A 21,816-nucleotide genomic window follows, 5' to 3' on the forward strand; every position below is an offset into this window, starting at 1 on the left:
CTAGAGCCGTGTTTGCTGCATTCCAGATGCTTAGCCAAAGAATCAAAACAAGGAAGTAATGGGGATTATACCAGGACCAGTGCTCTAAGAGACAAAATTCCGGTCAGTGAACAAACATGACTGGGGCAGCCAGTACGAGGTACTGGAATTTTGCTGCCCAAATGTCTGTTGGCTGTAGGGTCTTACATATGAAATTTTTGGTTCATGGATTGGTCAGTGGTCCCCTTCTACTTTCAGAAGGAAAACATTAAGTTCAGATTCCTTTTATTTCCTTTTTTCCCTTTTCTCCTTTTATCTTTTTTAGGAAAAAATGATATATTTGGAGAAATGGTTCATCTTTATGCCAAACCTGGAAAGTCTAATGCAGATGTAAGAGCTCTCACGTACTGTGACTTGCATAAGATCCAGAGAGAAGACTTGCTAGAGGTTTTGGATATGTATCCTGAGTTTTCTGATCACTTTCTCACAAACCTAGAGTTGACTTTCAACCTAAGGCATGAAAGTGCAAAGGTATATGTTGCCTGCTTACTTTTGTCCTCTGACATTTTATTTTATTCTTGGATTGCCCAAATACCTCTGAAAGATCAAGTGGAATAGTGTAGAAAAACTTAAGCAATTGTGAATATTTGAAAGGAAAAGCTAACTTAATATTGGAATTTCTCAATTATAGAGATGGAATTCAGTCTAATTTCTTTCAAGTATATTGAATAATTTTAGGTAGTTCAATTACTTTTGACCTTTTAGGAACTCTTGGGTGATATATTTGATTTATAATAGCCTTGGTTTATATTGAGTGTGCCAATTATTTGTAATAAATGGGTGAGTCTAGGCTATTGAAAATTGCCTAGAAGAGTTTATCTTATAAAGAGGTTAAAATATTCTCTCAGCTATTATTTACACCATAAACTGTTTACCGATATCTTTTCAATAATTATGAAGAAGTTAAACTCTTAAAGTTTAGGCCCATATTTAACACAATTTCTAAATTGCAGAAGTATAAATTAATCAGGCTTATACCTGAGCCAAAATTAATGCTACAGAATGAAGAGCATTTACTCTACTAGAAATAATATTTTAAGTAATTCTGCATATGATTTCACCTAGGATGAATTTTGAGAGTGTAACCCTTATATCCCTCACCCTCTTCCACTATGAAAATGTGTCCTTATGACCTACGAGTATTCTAAGAATATAGACTTTATCTTGCAGCCCACAATTTATTACTTGGTTATTCCTCCATCCCCTTCCCCCCAAACCTCATAACCCCAACTCCAATTCTAAATACTTTTTTGACAGAAACCAAATGTTTTTGACACTTGCCAGTGTATTTTAATGCTAACAAATAAAAGATCCTCAAGTCAAGAGTTAGGTAAAACGTGGTATATTTCATTCTCCCTGGAGTTACAGTCATTCCCAGGGTGCTGTGAGAGACAAAGATTTTAAGGTCACAAGAGTACCATTCGATAACCTGAAACACCAGCTCAGTAGTTACTTCTTTTCAAAAAGCTGAAAAGTTGAAAAATAATTAGGTGGTAAGAGGTTCGTTACCAAGAGTATATTCTTTTTATAATGATTTTAATTCAGAATTCTATCAAATTGCAGTTTGAGATCACCAACCTCATTCTTACTTTGCTTTTAAAAACAACAGGCATCTACCTCAGATAACTTATTTACATAAAACGTTTAGGCAGCAACCAAAAAAATATTTGGAAACTTCCAGTTTTGTTTACAAGAGAGGGAGGAAGGAGGAATGGGGAACAAAATAATCAAGGGTTCAGAGCATAGTGTTTATTGAATTCAACCTTATATTTATTCTTGTGAAATTTAACCTTGCCATCATCACCATGTAATTTAAACATCATAGCTAATTATAATTAATTTACACTTTTTTCTCTGTAGTAATGCAGATTCTGCTATTTTTTAAATTATTATTATTTTTATTTTAACTTTACCAAGTTACATAAAATATATTCCACATGAAGGAATATGTTGTCTCTAAATGTTGACAACATCATCCCCAAACATTTCTGATAAATAACTTCTACAACTCTGATTTCCCCATTAGGTGGAGAAACTACTAGGATTATTCTAGCAGACTATTTTATAATTTAGAGAAAACCATTAAGCAAAGTATTGTAGCTATCTGCCTGCAATCTAATAATTAAGTCTCAAAGTGCTTGAAATAATATGAAATAGTAAAGAGCTTACTGATGATACATTGTGTTCAAATTGAATAATCTTCCATTTTATCTTCACGTTCCATTAACAAAGGCTGATCTCTTATTACAATCCCAGTCCATGAATGATTCTGAAGGAGACAACTGTAAACTACGCAGAAGGAGATTGTCATTTGATAGTGAAGGAGAGAAAGGTAATTCATTCTTTTCTAAAATTTAAATGCAGAACATGTGGTTATCAGTTCTTCTTACTTAAATGCTCATTATACTTCTGATTTCAAGGATAAACTTTATTCAGATTTTAAGGTAAATCCTTTGCTTTTTACAGTAGCTAATGATATGGTTTCTGCTTGATAGCTCTCAACAGTGTTTCTCAAGACCTGATCCTAGGCCCTCTTCTTTTCTTATTCTATGTCATACTCTTTCCCCGAGTAATCTCATTTATACCCATAGTTTAATTATATTTTCACATAGGAGATGTACATATTTATATCTTAATCCCAGATCATCTGAGCTTCAGTCTCATATATCCAAATGCCTATTAAGCCATCTACTTGAAATCGCAAGGGCAGCTCAAACTCAACATTTCTTAAATTGAAATCATGATGTCCCACTGGAAACCTATCTCTCCATCAATTGCCGTGTCTCTAAATGGCATCACCATTCTATAAACTGCACAAAACAGATCTATCTAGGAACCAACCATCTCTCAACCTCTTCATCCACCCTGGTAACAAGTCTTGTTAGTGGCACCTGCAACACATCCATTTACTCTTCAAACCAGGTCTCTATTGTTTCACTTTTCTCCATCTTCAGAGCCGCAACTCTGGACCAAGCTACCATAATACTGAAACACATTTCAACTCACCTTCCCAACTTGCCCTCTGTCATCTATTCTCCACACTGGACCACTGGTGATTTTTTTTTTTTCTAAATGCAGGCATGTTTATGTCACCCACATATTTAAAGCCCTCTAAAGACTTCCCATTCCCTAAATTCTTCATAGGGTAGGTTTATGCCTACCTCTTCAGTCTTATCTCATACCATCCTTTCCTTCACTACCCTAACCTGGCCTTCCGCATCAGCTCCTCTCTTTTGCAGCATTTATTCCAGCTGTACTTCCATATGATTTGCATCATCATTTAATCAGTGATATCTGCCTGTAGATCATAAGCCCCATGGGAAATATTTAGTCACCTGAAGCTTCAGTGCTTGCCTCACAGCAGGTCTTCAACAAATATTTGTTGAAAGGATGACTGAGTTAATGAACTAGCATTTGAGCATTTTCCATATGATTCTTTTCCTCCTTTTGCCTTCTTAATCCAAGTTCTTTTCTTGGCCCTCTTCCCTCTGGATTCTCTCCCAAGGGGAGAGCATCTACTAGCTTTAACTTGCCCTATATTTCAAGTGAACTCAGCTACCCTCTCTTTCACATACATCATTTTTGTGTTTTTGCTTATATCCTTTCCTTAATTGGAATTTACTTCCCTATCCTTAAACACACACACACACTCACACACAACTATACCACACCACTTTTTCATCCGTTAAATTACATTTTTTTGTCAAGGTTAATCTTCAGTGATATTCAGTGTGAACTCTTCCTTGATTTCCTCAAAAATATAGGTTTTCTTTCTTTCCTGAATTCCTAAGCCACTTCCCTGTTGTTATACAGATGGTCCTTGACTTACGATGAAACAATTTGTGATTTTTTCACTTTACAATAGTGCGGAAACAATACACATTTAGAAGAAACCATACTTCAAATTTTGAATTTTGATCTTTTCCCAGCTAGCAATACGCTGTGACGCTCCCTTGTGATGCTGGGCAGCGCCACTCCCAGTCAGCCACACGGTCAAGAGGGAAACAGCCAATACGCTTACAACCATTTTGTTTTTCACTTTCAGTGCAGTATTCAATAAATTACATGAGATATTCAGCAGTTTATTGTAAAATAAGCTTTTGTTAGATGATTTTGCCCAACCATAGACGAATGTAAGTGTTCTGAGCATGTTTAAGGTAGATTAGGTTAAGCTATGATGTTCAGTATGTTAGATGTATTAAATGCATTTTCAACTTATGATATTTTCAACTTACAATGGGTTTATTGGGCTGTAACCCCATTGTAAATCAAGGAAGATCTTTATTTTCAAAATCTGCCCTGTTCAGTGGTTATTGGTACGTTTGTCCTTTTTCTCTATCAAACTGCAGATTCTTTTAGCAAATCATGGTTGATAAATATCTGTTGAATTGGGCTAACTGTTGACTCCTCTGGCTGATTGCAGAACAATAAACCATTCACAGATAGGTGATAATTTATTACTGCAATGTCCTTCATTATTCTCCTAGTGACTTTTTCTAAAATCAGAACCATAACAGTCAAGCTGTTCTTCTGTCAACTTAATCTAAATCCCTTATCCTGAAGTTAATCTCATATTTTGATCTCACTAGAAATGAAGAACAGCTTGACGATATTGTCTATATAATAATGTCCCCCATACAGTTGAAGATTTATTAAATCTCCTTTCAATCTTGTTCAGTTTCTTCATTCTCAAGCTAAATAACTTAACGTTTTTATCTCCTGACGAGGCCCTGAGTGTGTCACAATTTATATTGTGCTCGTGCACGTAGACATTTCTATTGATTCTGAAAACTTTTCCTTTAATCACAGGCTTAGTCTATAAGACCCATTTTATATAAAGTGTTGATGGTAAGGGATTTGCCTGCCTGTAGCTCTTTGAAGTTTCCTGGCGTGTCAGTGAGTAAGCACTTTTTGGTCAACATGAAAACACAATTAACTCCAGTTATCCAGGAGCCTATTCCAGTCTTCAGGACTCCATGGTGCAATAGGCAAGTTGAAAATTCGCTGAAAGCAATTTAATCCCAATCACCCCAATCTAAAGATCTGAAAGGGCCGCTCATTCTATATATCTTGATATAGAATCAATATCTGGGAGGAAAATGCATATAAGTAAGTATAAAGAGCAGAGAACTTTCAAAAGATAATTGATACTAAATGATATGGAGGGTACATAAACTAAAAGCTGCCCATGAAACGTATTGATTACTTTAGAGTTGGTTTACTGCTCATTTGAAACAATACCTTGAGGGCAGATATCCAAGAGTGCTGATGACTGTGAATTAATCAGCAGAGGCATCAAGAACCAGAGGGAAGAACACGTGGTTAGCCATTGGAGACAGACAGAGGTTGAGTCTTACAGTTACCACTCACGACCTACTCAATACAATACTGGAACTCTTCAGGCTTCAGCTCTCACCTGCACAGCGCCCCCCATCATGTCTACCACGTGGTGCTAAGGAGCTTACATTCAAAAAGAGATATTAAAAATGAAAAGATATATATAGAACCTCTGCAAGTTGACTTGAACTAAATAGAAGCTTAACGTATCGGATCACTTCTCTCCTAAAATGCATTTGTAGAGGAAAGTGGTTTGTCCTCATAGGCTGCACATTTCTTTTAAGAATATAAACTCAGTTCCTGACAAGTAAGAGTTGTCAGTTCAGGTCCAAATTTGAGGACACCTTGTATTTTTTTGAAGATATATTCAAGAAGTTCTCTTTCCTTCCTAAAATTCTGGCATGGAGGTACCCAGGACCTCCCCGAACTGACTATGGTCATTGTAGGGGGAGATGTTATAGTTCCTGAGAGGGAAGTAAAATGTTATTTTTACAGAAAGTGAAGAATAAAAATGTATCTTCAATGACTTCCTTAGTGATCACAAGCATTGGCAAAATAGTTGGACAGAACAGAAGTAAATGTGGTATAACCGTTTGGAACATGTTGAAAAATAGTCTCTAACTGGTCTTCAGAGTTGGATTGTACTTACTTCAGAGTGTGTCAGTGCGGTTTATTGGGTTATGGGAATACTTCTTTTAAAATTTTGTGAGGTGGAGCTAAGATCCCACAAGCTGTGCGGCACAGCCAAAATGAAATAAAATAATAAAATTTTATGTTGTGTATATTTTATAATATACATAAATTTTAGTACAATAGCATGTAAAATGGCACATGAGATACACACACAAGCACATATATATTTTTTACTGATAGCACTTTTGTGACCAAATATTTGGAATATTCTGCTCAACTTTTTCTATGAACGGAAAATGCAATATCAAAGTAGCTACTAATGGCTGACTTAGGGAGACAGTGACCTTTTGAGAGAGAATAATGCAATGAGAACAGCAATTAACAGGCCTCCCCAGAAAACAGAAAAAAAAATTAAAATGTGCTAAAGATATGACTGTACCAACCAAAGGGATGGAAATTAAGGTGAAAAAATGTTCAGCATCTTCTTTACTTTGGATTTAGATAGTGCCACACATTTCATGAAAAAACAGGAACCCATTTTAAGAGATATACACATCCTAAGAGCAATTTTCTCATTTCCCTACCCATGTAATTTTTATTGAAATGGGCACTTCTATATATATCAACTGGTAAAATCTAGTGTTCCAGAAAATGAGTGGAAAGAGGTCTTGAACTCATCATACCTGTGTTTCAAAGAATAGCAATAAAGCTTATCTCCTTGTAATGTTGGTTTAGTGATTTCACATTGCCATCCAAAAGTCAGTAAAGTTTTGAAAGTGTTTCTCCAAAATAACTTCTGTGAAAGTTATTGAAGTTAGGAGTAAATATATACACTGTTAAACTTGTTTTTACAGAATATAGGTGGGTCAAATTCTAATTTTATTAAGTTTTTAAATATATTGCTATTATACTTTGGCATCTCTTTGGAATATCTTCTCCAATAATAAATAATGATTAGCTTTTGTTATCCATTTCAGTAATACATAAATGTATCTTTATTTTAATTTTTAAGATAAATTCTTTATCTTTATTTATATAGAAAAATGACTCTAATCCACTTTCAACTTTCTTTGATGCTAGAGAAGAACTAAAGTACTTGAGATCAAATGAAGAAATTTATTTTGGACACCAATTTTCCAATGAAATAAATGTTTTTTAATGCATTCAGCTGGAAAATGCTCAACTCATCTCAAAATCGTTACCAGTAGGAAATCTTAAACGCAAATGCTGAGAGAGTACATTAAATGCCTCTCTTTTACCAAAAGTTGGGTCCACCTGTTGGGTCTGACAAATAAAAATGATAAATCACCTGAGAGAAAGACTCCATAAATAATGGAGAGAGCACAAGCATTTGTTCCCAGATTGTTTGAAATGTAAGAATTTTATATAATCATTCTTAAGATGGATGGGTCAACCACTCCATCAGGACATTCGTTCTGTGCTCTTCAATCCATCCTGAACACAGAGAGACACCTACAAGACAATTCACAACTGCTTTAGAACTGGATCCTGTGAGAAAAGGGGAGGAGGTGAACTGTCAGCCTACAGAAACAAGGGATTTTTTTAAAAAGTTTTCAGTCATCTAAATCAGAAAAATTCGAGGCTTAATTAAATAGGCAGGGTTTTTTTTCTTTGTAAAACGATGGTAACAGGAATGATTATACAGTCTCATTTCTAGCAAAAGGGAAAATGTAAAAACTACTCAGATTACTATTCGGAATACTATTTCTACATAGCATTTAAGAAAACAACATTAAGAAATAATAATAATAAAATAGCAGGGCTTCCCTTGTGGCGCAGTGGTTGAGAGTCTGCCTGCCGATGCAGGATACACGGGTTCGTGCCCCGGTCCGGGAAGATCCCACATGCTGCAGAGCGGCTGGGCCCGTGAGCCATGGCCGCTGAGCTTGCGCGTCCGGAGCCTGTGCTCCGCAACGGGAGAGGCCACAGCAGTGAGAGGCCCGCATACCGCAAATAAATAAATAAAATAAAATAAAATAGCATTAAGAATAACATTAAGGAAAATAGTACCTAATGCTACTTAATGTCTATTAAATAATCCAGTTTAACCAGAAATGGAACAAGCCACCAAAATCTAGAGGTACCTGGAGGCCAATTATAATGCATTTCAGTCCAATATCATGTATTCCATTAGCCAACCTCCAGCCTAAGCCTGAGCAGTTTCCATTTTTAATCCACAAATAGATTGTCATTTCAACTGTCATTTTAAATGATCAGATTTGAAGCTTTGATTTATCTAGTATGGAATAGAAAAATGTTGCAGTTGGGCTGCATCAGAGAAACTGTTCACATGGCCTGAGTTCCAAAACGCAGCTGGCTGATGATCCAGTGGCAATGAACACAGAAGTAAATGTGGAGTAATTTCCCCTATGTATTAGAAAAAATTCAAGGATATCAAACGTTTTCTTCTTTCATGATCCTACTTTTACCTGAAATTCTTGCTAAAGGATTTAGATGCCATGTGTATGAAATAATTTGCTCCGGTTCACTAGAGAACTAAATAATAATCCCTCATTCACCACATTTTGTGAACACATGTCCCGAGTTGAAATCAGCAAGTTATAATTCAGTTTAACAATATATGTTGACTGATGAATTTGTGCCTAAGCATCCAAAATCAAGCCATAATTTAGTAAACTAAGACCAAGGCCCATGTGGTAGGTGGGACAGAACATTTTACTACGTATGAGGATTTACAAATCTACAGAGAACTCCCAAGGTCTTTCAAGCCAAAAAGGCGAAGTGATTTAATGATGTGTGATGTACATTCATTACAAATATCCATGTTAGCATTATCCTTACTTATATCAGAGACATATGAATTCGATGTTAATTCAGTTTACATTTGATTCTGCTGGAAAAGATTCCATGAAAGTGTTTAAAAGAAAAGCACTTTGGGGAAGATGAGAAGCCTTTGTTGGTTCAAATCCCATTGGTGCCCAAACTGCACAAAAATTTACTCAGGAGCAACAAACTGATGCAATTCACAAAGCAGGTATGAGTATAATTTAGAGAAGTGAAGTGTCTAATTTTTTTTAACATTTACTAGCATAAAATTGGAAACTATTATTTTTTGAGGAATGAAATGATATGTTTATAAAGTGGGGAAATGTTGATCAAATTTTCAGGAGGGGAGAAGTTAAAATCACAGGAAACAGAGGAAGAGATGACAAGAATGAAGGAAGGCTGTGTCCGTGACACTGGAGAGAAAGGGCTTGTGTAAGAAGAGTTGATCTGGATATTTACAGGCAACTAGACTAGTGGTTGAGCAGAGAAATGTAAGTGATACTGAGTAATCAATGATGTCAACAATGCTTGAGACTGGAAAGGCCTGTGGTCTTCTCAGTAATGATGAAATTACTGAGCAAGTGGGGAATCTTAAGGAAAAGAAATTAAGCAATCTGCTTGCACTACATTGAACTTTAATTGGCAAGGTGTAAACTAACTCCTTAATAACCATTTCACGTGAACTGTTTTTTTTTGTGTGTGTGTGTGGTATGCGGGCCTCTCACTGTTGTGGCCTCTCACGTTGCGGAACACAGGCTCTGGATGCGCAGGCTCAGTGGCCATGGCTCACGGGACCAGCCGCTCCGCGGCATGTGGGATCTTCCCGGACCGGGGCACGAACCCCTGTCCCCTGCATCGGCAGGCAGACTCTCAACCACTGCGCCACCAGGGAAGCCCCATGAACTGGTTTTTAAACTCTATCCATTTTTACCTTGGGCTGCTTTCTAGCTTCTCATATTTTAAATTATGATTTTTTTAAATAAAAGAAAAAGATCTCTGTTTAATTTCTGTGCCATATGGGAATTTTAAAAAACAGTTGGAAGTTTCTCTGGAGTGGCCTTAAATCAGTTCATTTGGCCTTCTATAAATAACAAAGTAAGCACAACCAGGCAGAGAATAGATGGAGACACCATCTTAAACATTCCTCTATAAAATGATATACCTTCTGGAGTATGTGGGTTAGTTATTAGCAGTAACCAGATGGAGAATTATACTGTCTCCCCAGGACACTAATGGGAACAAGTTCTGGGTTTTGTCTCTTGGAGTTTTTCCTGCTGAAATATGTTCTAACACAACCTGCAAGGCTGAAATTATCCTGACATTTCAGTATAAAGCAGCTAATATGCACTACTGGCTTTAATGTAATTAGGTAAACCTACCTTAATTACTGTGTTTAAGCTTTGCAATATCCTGCACAACCAAACTGCCTGGAATGTCAAGGCCATTACATGCATTGAACTAGGGTTGAAGTTCAGCCTGCCAGCTTGTACCACAAGGAGGCTCCCGGTTTTGACCTTCACAATGTGGAATGACCACCACAGATGAGAGGGCATGAAGGTTAAAAACAAACAAACAGTAAGCTGCATAGCGGTGACATTTTAGAATTGGGACACATTTTTCTTCACTTTTTCATTTCCTTCAAGAAATAGTACACCATATTTTAAGAACACAAATGACTGTTGAGCATGTATAAATAAGGTTTAAGTTATCCTAAAGTTTCTTTTCAGAGATATAAATGCTATTACTACCACAGATATTCTTTTAATTTTGGAACGAATAGCATATCTCATTAAGATAATCTAATGTCCTGTGAATTATGAAAAAAAAGTCTTCTTAAGTAGTTACATTCTCAGTAGGAAAAAGAGAAAGAACAACTTTTCTGGCAGTTTAAAAAAAATCTATGTTAAAGTTATTCCAAAAAAAAATCACTATGACAAAGGTAGTTTATGTAGCGCTAGATAGTGCAGTAGGCATAGAGTCTCACATTTGATTCTCTTCTATAAAATAACTTTTCTTTGATAGATTTTGGCAAAGGAAGCACTACAAATGATCCTGAAGACTCTGTAGATACCATAAGACATTATCAGAGGTCCAAGAAACACTTTGAAGAGAAAAAAAGCAGATCTTCATCTTTCATCTCCTCCATTGACGATGAACAAAAGCCTCTCTTCTCAGGAATTGTAGATTCTCCTCCAGGAATAGGGAAAGTAACTGGACTTGATCTTGAAGAAACAGTACCCACCTCAGGAAGAATTCCCATAGATAAAAGAAGTCACTCTTGCAAAGGTAATCAAGTTTCTCCAGAATCTCGTTGTCTTTCCTCAGGACTAATCACAAAATGGTGACTTCGCACAAATGAAGAACCATACCGCACATTAATCTAATCTGCAATTTTGTGATATATTTGCAAAGATCAAATCTTAGATCATCTACAAAGTGTTTTCAGGGTTCTGGAATAGTGGTCATTATTCCCAATTATAGCATAGGAGGGTTTGTGTGGCCAGGCAGACTTAACATAATGCCACATAGAACATTGTAGGAATGTCTGTTGTAGTGACTCCGTGGGGAGAGGGGATCGATGAGTATTTGAAGAGAGCAAACCCATCGAATCTTGTATGTGTCTTCTGTATCCATTCCTCACCCCCAAACCTGTTTTTTTTTATAGCATGAAAGACCAATGCAATAAATACCAAAAAGAATTTCAGTTTACTGAGAATTATGAGAAAATGGGGAGAAATGCTCCTAAATAAAGTATGCTTTTAGATCCAACTCATTTGAACACATTTGTTTAAAAGGGATACCCAAATATATGGGTTTTGTTGTAGAAAATATGCATGAACTGGGTAATTGTGCTTAATCAGTATATCCAGATTAGATGCTAAAGGGTGGAAAACTCAGGAAAACTTGAGGACTGTCACATGAAAGAACAATTAACTTCTCATCAGGAGCTAGATACACGGATCTTGTTAAATCTTGCTAAGTGGGTGCAAGAACAGGTACGGGCAGGCTGCTTGGGTTCCAAGTTCAACTCTGTGACTTACTCCCTTTATGTCTTTCAGTAAGTGATTTGACAGACCCCACTAAGACTCAGTTTGCACATCTTCAGAATAGGAATAATATCTTCTAACCAGCTGGTCTGATGTGATTACTAAACAAGAGAACATGCATAAATGACTTCCTCTGGAATAAAATCCCCAACTCTGCTTAGTATTTTCTCACAGCTTTTCTTTTCTAACCCTTTAATCATTGAACATATTCCTAGATATATAAAAATGTAGAGATGAAGAAGGTGTAGCAAAAGAATCAAAAGAATATAACAGAAATGAAGGAAAAATAGGATGTTCTTGACCTGGCAGGATACAAAATTATGACACAGAGTAAGTAAATATTACCTGTCATTGTCACCATTATTCGAAGTGACTATATCTGACAACAAAAGTTTTATTGAATCTAGGATGTTTAGGCTTTACGTTTTTCCTGAGTTACTTTCCCTATATTATCAAATCAGCTTTTGCCATGACCCCAAGTTGAAGTAAGCTAAGAATATATGCAGATTTTCTCTGGACAATCTAAAATCTTGATGAAGTGGATGAAAATAGTACCTCATTTATCACAGTGGAAGAATGGAATATTAGATGTGATTACCAAGCGTCCCGTTTTAGTTATTTATGAAAACGGATTCTGGGAGGTACTAAAAATTGAAACAGGTTGTATCATGGAAGGCAGAAGTTCTGAAGAACTTGCTGAACCATCCTACTATTTCCAAGAGTCAGCATAACATGGGCCTGACATTTTTCAAAATACTTTTTGTTGTTTTCCTCTTGCGTTTTAAAGTCTCAAGTGACAAGTCGTTAATGATACATTTTGGGGATTTGATTTGACTTTATAATGACTCTCGCTAATGGTGAATTCTCATGCCCTTCATCTTATATTTTGCTTTGCCACTTCTTCCAATTATTTTTAATTAGCTATTCTACATGCACAATAAAAGATAGTATTCTAACAGATCATTTTAATATCTACAAATTTTAATTTTCAAAAATTTACAATGCGATCCCTATTCAAATAATGACCTTTAAAATTCATAGTTAAATATTCATGTCAATTGAATAAGCATGATTGATGTTGTTATAGAGTCTATCGGTGTGACACATGGTTAACCTGGATAATCAATACGATCAACCTATGGAGAATTCTAAAACTTTATTCACTGCAAATTTCATTCCCTAGTGATTTTCTAAGGTGAGATACTGTGCAATGTTAAAGGGTTTGAATAAGATGTAGGGTGTAGCTGTAACTGCTGCAGCTTGAGCTCCTAAATCCCCACAAATTTTAGTTTTATGCCACTTACATTTCTAGCATTTGTCATGCTGAATTCAACAGAGGAGCACCTTTAGACAAAGCTGAAAAGAAAAAATTAAACTAAATGGACTCTGATCCTACTTAGATTGAGGTCAAAAGTTGACTGTAGGAAAATTGTGTACCCGGAGCAAAGTGAAAGTTTACTTTCTGTTCATCCATTTCTAGAAATGTGTCTTGCAACTATAGCAACATTTTCCAAGGCAACCGAGTGCAGATTTTTTCTGAGCTATATTTAGAAAGTATCTACAAGGATGTTCGTTTTGATTAAGACTACTAAGCAGGATTTCCCCTTTGAACTCCTTTTTTCTTTCATATTGCTGTTAAAATAAGCTAATCACACATTACTGATTTTAATAAAAGAGTAAATTATCATCAAGGAAGACTTTACCCAATAGTTTACAACTATTCTTTTTTGTTAAGAGAAGATTATCAGGTTTTGTTCTTGAGCACTGAAGAAAAAATAGAATCCTACGTAATTTATTGCATGTGATTCACCACTGTTATTTAAAAATCAGTTTATTATATATGATTTGAGAATGAGAGCTATTAGGCATAAGTGGAAATTCTCTAAGCTTTCTCAGCACAAAACTTCTGAGCATAATATGTAACTTCCATCCTATCAGTTTTTACTGTTTTTGTTTTATTGTCTAGCAAGAGGCTAGACAGGGAGAAACACTGGCATCATCTGACCATTAGTATGTGTGTTCTGAATATTTGTTTGGCATTAATTCTCCAAAATTGAAAACCTAGTGTACTAAGACATCATATTATTGTTTTGCCTTTTAAATAGAGTCACATGTCTGTGAATAATAAATCATACTTTTCAGTGAAAATCTGCTGATGTATTACTGCACTTAAAAGTTCAGCATTATCACTTTTTGATGTTCATTTTCATTTGTTGTGTTTGATTAAGTATCAAGGGTAACTATATATTGTCACTTTAAAAAGAACGAAACACCAGGCTTCCATAGTCTAAGGAAGCCTTAATCACAAAGAACCGTTCTGGAGTTCATAGCAAGCTCTCTGAGGTCTGTTAGCCATTTCAATAGTACAGGGAACCCTGACCTTATATTTTTCTAATACTGTCTTTGGATATGCTAATCCCTTTATTAGAGCTTCACCCATCTGAAGCCGAAATTGTAGGCACCTCAGTAGATATTTCTGTGTATTCAGTGATAAAAGTATAGTGATAGAAAAACCATGAAGAAAAGATACAGAAATTGTGTCTGCTGCTGGAGGACAGGAGGTGCTTTTGAGCTATCTGACTGTACTTTTGGAGAAACTGTAGGAAAGGGACTTCAAGAAGTCCTACAAATCCTGTTCCTTGTTTCTAGAATCATAGCTAACCCTCCCCAAATCAGTTACTTTCTATCCAATTTTTAAAATAGCCAAGGATATAAATTCCTTAATTTTACATACTTTTGTCAGTGTTTAATCATAACTACTTGTCCAAAGGGGGAAAAAAAAGGCTTTCTATCAAAGCAAAATCACTTTTTGTTATTCAAGTCTATTTCCACGTAAAAATGAAGACCAGTTCTAGACAGTATTTTCCTCCCACCAGCCCTCCCAGTGAGGAAAAGATGCTCCTTCTTTATCTCTGAAATAAACTCCCAGCTCCACTGGTATTTTTTACTGGGTTTTATTTCCCAGCCTTTTAATCATTCTAAGTACTTCTCTAGATACGTGAAATGTAGAGGGGAAGAAAGCGTAGCAAAAGCCATCAAACGTTTATGGCAGAACTGAGAGGGAAAGTAAGATATTATATTTGCCCTCAAATAATGACAACTTGCAAATACAGATTGTAGGAGAAACGGTAAATTAAATGAGGCTCAGAAAATGAATCTCTGTGAGGAAAATGATCAAAACCTTGCTAGACTGAATTCTTCAAGGGCAGGGCCTATGTTTTCTTCATCTCTAACTCCCCCACGTTTAGCAGAGTGTCTGGAACATAACAGACATGAGGACCATCTGAAAAGTGGACTTGAACAGATAAACAATATGTTTTAAAGTATAGCAGCATAAAAATATTCTAAATAGAAGAGTCCCAAGAAAAAGTATTGGAAATTAATGGACAGAATACGTTAAAGGACAGTGCAGAAGGAGCTACAAGGAAACATAAAAACATGAAATAATGTCGTAGGACTAGAGACTTTAGGACTCTTCCCATCTTTAATGGCTCATTGTTCCTTGGCTCTACTTTGAGTTGGGTTGGCCTAAGGGAATCCCTCTGAAGATCCTCACTTCCCCATGGCTGTCTCTTCTTGAGCCCCCTCTGAATCATGAAGTATGCAAATTATTCTGGGTGAAAGAGCCCTAAAATCTTCAACCTGAGGTGCAGCAGTACATACAAATGGTGCTGTTTCTTCCCAAATGTAAAAGCACAAAGTCATTGCTCTCTAACCAGAGTTCGGGGTTGACCATCCATGTTTTCCTCTTAGCACAAAATAGAAAGAAGACAAAATTGTATTCAAGACACATAACTGGCTGTATGTTTTTATTCGTATGGAAATGGGTGTGGGAAGTGGCAGACAGGATCGGGGTGGATGAGATTCAGCTACCAACTGGTTGTGGCCCCTGGACAGGTCCCTGAGTCACTCTGGTTCTCTGTCTTCCCGTTAAACTCCAAGATCCCTTCCTGCTTGTATTGCGGATGTCTCTGGAGCTACAAATGGGCACCCAAAGAAGTTGACATCCATCTTGCCGTTTCCCACAGATATCGCTAACACCAGAAGCTGGGAAAGAGAAACTGCCGGAACTCAGGGTGATGAGTCTAGTCCCTCAGCGCTTCCGCGAGCTGCCTGGGGCATCTCCGAAACCGAAAGTGACCTCGCCTACGGAGAAGTGGAGCAAAGATTAGATCTGCTCCAAGAACAGCTTAACAGGTATAAGCAATAGCTAGGCAAAGGGAAAACATAATCCAAGCCCTTAGCTGGGTCTGGCCTTACTCTTTGTAAATAGCAAATTCGTCCTACCATAGATGGCATATACACTTCTTTATACACTTACTTATTTAAAAGAAGACTACAAGTTGACAGAATTATTAATCTGTTTTTCAAAGAGCATTTACTTAGAACGCTTCACACCTTTGGCAGCATGAATCCTATTTTTTCTTTACTTGTCATAAAATTAGTATATATCATCAGTACTGGCTGCCTAAGAAACCTTTTTTATCCCCTCAAAATAATTCATATTTAGTTTGTTGACTAACACCCTTCCTCTTTCAATCCTCCTTTTGCACTTTTTGGCTGTTCATGGTAACTTAGTTATGTGGTACGGTATTTTTTTAAGAATATTGACAAAATGATTTAAACATTTAGTTTTTCAGCCAACTTGTCAAAAATGTGATTGAGTTAAGAACCCAGATCCTCTCCATTTTCCCTCCATCTTTGATCTCTAACCTTTTAAGATAAAGAATAAATTTTGGTTTTAGGAAGGATGGAACCCCTTAACCCAAATCTACATGGATTCCTTAAAATTAAACTGATCAATGACATTCAGGGGAAAAAAAAAATAGATGTATAAGCATGATATTGCTTTAGTTGTGTTACATGTGGAAAGTGACCTCGATTCAAGGTAGTTTCCAGGACATCACTGGGCAAGGTATTCCAGTAGTCACAGACCGAAAAGTGCATGGATTAAACTAAAATGTTCAAATCACAGGATTTACTAAATCAATTTAAAACACACAGTGAGTGATGAGGGGCTCCAGATGGGGTAATTAACACATTTCTAATAAGTGCAATCCTGGTAAAAGAACCATACAACCTGTATCCTGATTTATGCAATTATATATATATATACCCCATCAGCCTTCCAGGCTGAAGGTGTGGTTATGAGGACCAGAGTTTAGGTTTGCACAAAAGGGGTCCACAGATAAAACAAATTCCCCAGTGCCAATGACACACTTGCTCTATCACAGACATGTAAGGCCGAGTACACCTGGCCACAGCTGTGGCATTTCAGTTAGCCTGCCGAACAGCCATGTGTTTTATTGGTCTTTATAGGTAAAAAACGTGAGGCATCAGAAGGAGATTATACTGTGTGTGTGTCACCAGTGGGTGACCAAACTTGGGGGTGGCAGTCATCTACCCAGAGGTGACAGGAGAATAATTTGTTCTTTCCATCTCTTTCCATGTATAAGCCATGCTCTGGTTTGTTACATCATATTTCGATTCTATCTTTGGGATGTCTTGCACGTTGCTGCCATGCTGTGTGTATTTAATGCATCTTATGAATTCTGCCCATGTGTAACAAGCTACTTGCTTACTTGTTCTCTATACTTACCACATTCTATGAGTTTTGTTTATACTACATAAGCTAGCTATCTATGCTTAATTTTTCTTCTGTGTTTTATCAATGCTGCTTGTAGTTTTATCGCTTTTTAAAATCTTTATGCCCGAATTGAACAGTGTCAGACAATCCAGTAAACATAAAAATGTATGCACACACACATACATTACCATGAAAGATGAATTAGCAATGAAAACAGACAAAAGGAATCAGAAAACCTACAAATTTGTAAATTGAAATAAATTTGTATGCCTTAATTTCAAACAGAAGTATGACAATACTATATGAATTAAAGATTTAATTTTGTATTTTTTGTTTTCATGTAATTTAATCAAAGTTTAAAAGTTAAAAAACTGAGGTCTATATCCCATTCTCAAGTGCCAAATGAAAGTCTTGTAAAATTGAAACTTATCTGAGAAAATTAAAACAAACTATCATTTACTTAGAGTCAGTAATTCCTAATTAAGGTTTAAGAACTTGACACGATCATACTTATTATTGCTCAGAGAAGCATATTTAGTTAATTAGTACATTTACTATCTCTCCCTGCTATTTATACCAAGCTACATTGATCTTTTAGCCATAACATATGTCAAAATATACACTGTACACACAAAAGAATTGATAAAAGGGTGATCTCTGAACTTTAACTTCCTTGATTCCTGCCCATTCCTTTATTGTGAAACATATGGTATGCATTCAACTCCTGGAGTAAATGGGAAAATTACTGAATGAATGGATTAATGACAGGGACAGCAGTGATTTCTTCAGCATGATACTCACACAGCACTTGCAATTGGTTAGCCTAGATAAAGTCATAACTCTTCTACTTAACTACTAATAGGATGGCTAGGTCAGGTCATTTAAATTTCTCCAGCCTCAGTTTCTTTCTTTGACCTATACTGACCTGCATGACTGTTGTAAAGACTAAGGTAATACATGTGGAGAGTGTATATGCTACAAAATAGAAAGTGCTGTAATCAGGTAAAATATGATTATTTTTTCTGGCTGCATCTGGTCTTCGATTTGGTGCGCGGGCTTCTCTCTAGTTGTGGCATGCGGGTTTTCTCTCTCTAGTTGTGGCATGAGGGCTCCAGGGCGTGTGGGCTCAGTAGTTGTGGCGCATGGGCTTAGTTGCCCCGCAGCATGTGGGATCTTAATTGCCCGACCAGGGATCGAACCCATGTCCCCTGCATTGGAAGGCGGATTCTTTACCACTGGACCACCAGGGAAGCCCCAGTAAAATATGATTAACAATGAACTTAACTTCTATTATTGATGTTTGTCTGAGTATGTTCTCTTGCTTTTCATATGTTTCTGTGTTTCCTGATTTGGACCTTTCTTCTGGATGAAAATTGAGATTTTTAAGGTTCCCTTGTTGCCTCATCATGGATACCAATCATTGCTGCTAGTGTAAATCAAAGATTACTGAAAATACTTGCCTTTAATGTGTCCTGGGGCTGAAAGTGTAAACTTTTAAGGGCATATACATCCAGGACCCATTTGGCTAGTAACCGTACTTTAATACTAATAATTCTTATTACTTTATTACATTAGTTTTAGAATGAATTTTTTATGATACTTCTTTTCACAGCCAAACTGCAACTAAATCTTTTTTGACATGTCCTAGTATCTGTATGTTTTTTAACATAATTATTTTCTTTGACTAACTTCTTCCTATTTAGCTCTGAAATTGTCACAAACATTTTATTGCCTGACTCACCTTAGCCTCTTTTGGGTTTAAAATCCAAAACATTGCATTTTTACTGCACTGCCATCTCCAAGAACCTCTTACCTCAAGTTTACTCTAGAAGGCAAAAGTATAGAAAACAAGTTTGAAAAGGGGAGCTCAATTTAGACTTCAACTTTGCAGGGTAAGAATCCTGAGACTCTTTCTAGAGTTGGGTCTACTCTGTTTAGCCTCAGTATTCTGTTCAAATGTAGTAGAACTGTGAATTCTATCCCATTTGTTTCGCCCAAATACACATATGAAGTACACAGTGCAATAAAAACAAATATAAATGGTCCATCTTGAATCGTCCTGGCCGCTGCTGCTTTTCTGCTTTAATGGCCAATTAAACTATATGCAGGGTTAAAAGTTTACCTAAGAAATGTTCTTACATATTTATGTATTATGCCTACAGATATACATATATCGGGAAATCACTAATTGTTGATCCTAAAGCAGTGCTTCTCAAACTTTAATGTGCTTTCGAATCACCTGGGGATCTTGTTAAAAGGTAGATTCTAAGTCTAGGTCTGGAATCGGCAGAGATTCCACATTCTAACAAGCTCTCAGATTTGACCATGCTTTGCATAGCGAGGCCCTAGAGGATGTAAAAGCTTTCAGTGATGATTCCATCCCTTGCAGAACTCAGTGCCTGGTACACTGTGGGTCTTTGCATAAGTGAATGAAAACATTCATTTTACACAGCTGTATAGCTATGCTGATGTAGGGGAAGAAAAATAAATTTTCCTCTACCTTTCTGTGTTCTTGGCTGAAGCCCCTATAATAAAAGACAGATTAATAAGAAAAAAACAAACATAAATTTATTAACATGTGTACCTCACGTACACATGGGAGATACTCAAGGGAAAATTAGTAACTCCCTGAGGTGCCTTAGAACTGAAGATTAAATACCATCTTAATAGGGAAAGGGGCTGGGGGAGGTAGGTCTCTTAGAGGAGAATGAATGATCATTAGGAAGGTGAATGGGTCCTTAGAAGAATAGATGGGAGGTATGACAGTTTGTGACAAAGTTTGTCTCAGTGTGATGCCTCTTCTGTGACAAAAGTCGATCTTCCCTGGTTGTTGAAACTCCCAGGGAGGGGATTTATGACAACTGAGTTCCTTCTGGAAGATCTGCCTTTAGGCAGATAAGGGAAGTTTAGAGAAAGCTTTTCCCCACACTTGCTGTTCTCCAAGTGCCTACAGCTCAAAAGAATCAATATGCCAAAGTGGCTTGTTTTGGAGTGGCATATGCCTTCACTGGCAAAAAAAAAAAGTTATAAAATTGGGTTATTCTTTTCTGTTTTAAAGACAAAGCTGGACTTTTTCAAAATTCTCTGTAATTCTTCCAGAGTAGAGCAGATTACTTGTGTCATTAGAAGAGTCCATTCCAATTAAGCTGATAGACCCTAGCCATGAAACATGAAAATACAACCTATGCATGGTAAAGAAATTCCTCACTAAAGCTCTTCTTCGTTGAATGTTTTGGTCTGTTTGGGCTGCTATAACAAAAATACAATAGACTGGGTGGTTTATAAACAACAGATATTTATTTCTCAGTTCTGCAGACTGGAAAGTTCAAGATCAAACTGCTGGGAGATTTAGTATCTACTGAGAGCCTGCTTCCTGGTTCATAGACGGCTGACTTCTCACTCTGTCCTCACATGGTAGAAGAAGGAAGGGAGCTCTTTGGGGCTCTGGTTTATGAAGCACTAATGCCATTCATGAGGGCTCTACGCTCATGACCTAATTAAATCCCACAGGCCACACCTCTTAATACCATCACATGGGGGGTTAGGATTTCACCATTAGCATTTCAACATAAACATTGAATCCATTGCATTGAACTACCCAAAATATCAGATTACTGGTTAATAAAACCAAACTAAGGTTTGGTTCAAAGTCACTGCAAGAAGAGAGACCACCACCTAGACAGAGTCTGAAGTGTTATCTCAGAAGGGGAAGTAAGAAGTAGGATATTTATAGGATTTTGGAGCCTGGGCCTTTCAAGGTGGGAAACTGAGTGGGTCTGGGCAAAGTTCATAATATAATAGTTCAGAATTGATGGACACAGTGAAATGAGGACCTTGAAGCAAGTATGGATAAATAAAATTTGTTTGATTAAGCAGGTTTATTTGTTCAAAAGAGCAGATTGCTGTCTCCAGTGAGTTAATCTATAGAAATTTCCTGAAGCAGTAACGTTATTTATTCCCTTAGACTTATTTTTCCCAGGCAGAGTTTTCCTGGAACAACTAAGTCATGTTGACAGAGGTGGTCTACTGTCTTAGCTAAGTCATGTTGACACAGTCTTGTTCTCACCCTGTACCAGCATGTGATGGTCTTGTGTTCGGGAATCCCACTCATGGTAGCATGTTGCTATTATACACTTCCAATAGGTTTTTCCCTCCCCGACACTATTCAAATAGATAGAATCTATGAGACAGAGATCCTGTTTCTTGGAGACCCCTGCTGTTTGACAAAGGTTTTGTGAGGACTCAAAATCGTTATCATAATTTTTGACTCTCTATTGGGTCTTGAATCCCATTTGTTGATGCAGCTTTCATTATTCCACTCCCCACGCCCAAAGCCTTTTACATGTAATGTGTAAGCCACTCCCT

General features: G+C 36.7%; 1 protein-coding gene across 1 annotated transcript in view; it reads left to right on the top strand.

Moving 5' to 3' along the window:
- Window positions 1–21,816, top strand: part of KCNH7 (potassium voltage-gated channel subfamily H member 7) — a 454,727-nt gene that overhangs the window by 429,103 nt on the left and 3,808 nt on the right. Inside the window, exons 11-14 of the mRNA XM_029225430.1 lie at window positions 305–510; window positions 2,272–2,371; window positions 10,852–11,103; window positions 15,893–16,061. Coding sequence (XP_029081263.1) covers window positions 305–510; window positions 2,272–2,371; window positions 10,852–11,103; window positions 15,893–16,061 — 727 coding nt within the window. The remainder of the gene's footprint in view (window positions 1–304; window positions 511–2,271; window positions 2,372–10,851; window positions 11,104–15,892; window positions 16,062–21,816) is intronic.

This window comes from Monodon monoceros, unplaced genomic scaffold (genome assembly GCF_005190385.1).
Source record: "Monodon monoceros isolate NGI ecotype Baffin Bay Population unplaced genomic scaffold, NGI_Narwhal_1 Super_Scaffold_16, whole genome shotgun sequence".
Lineage (NCBI taxonomy): Eukaryota > Metazoa > Chordata > Mammalia > Artiodactyla > Monodontidae > Monodon > Monodon monoceros.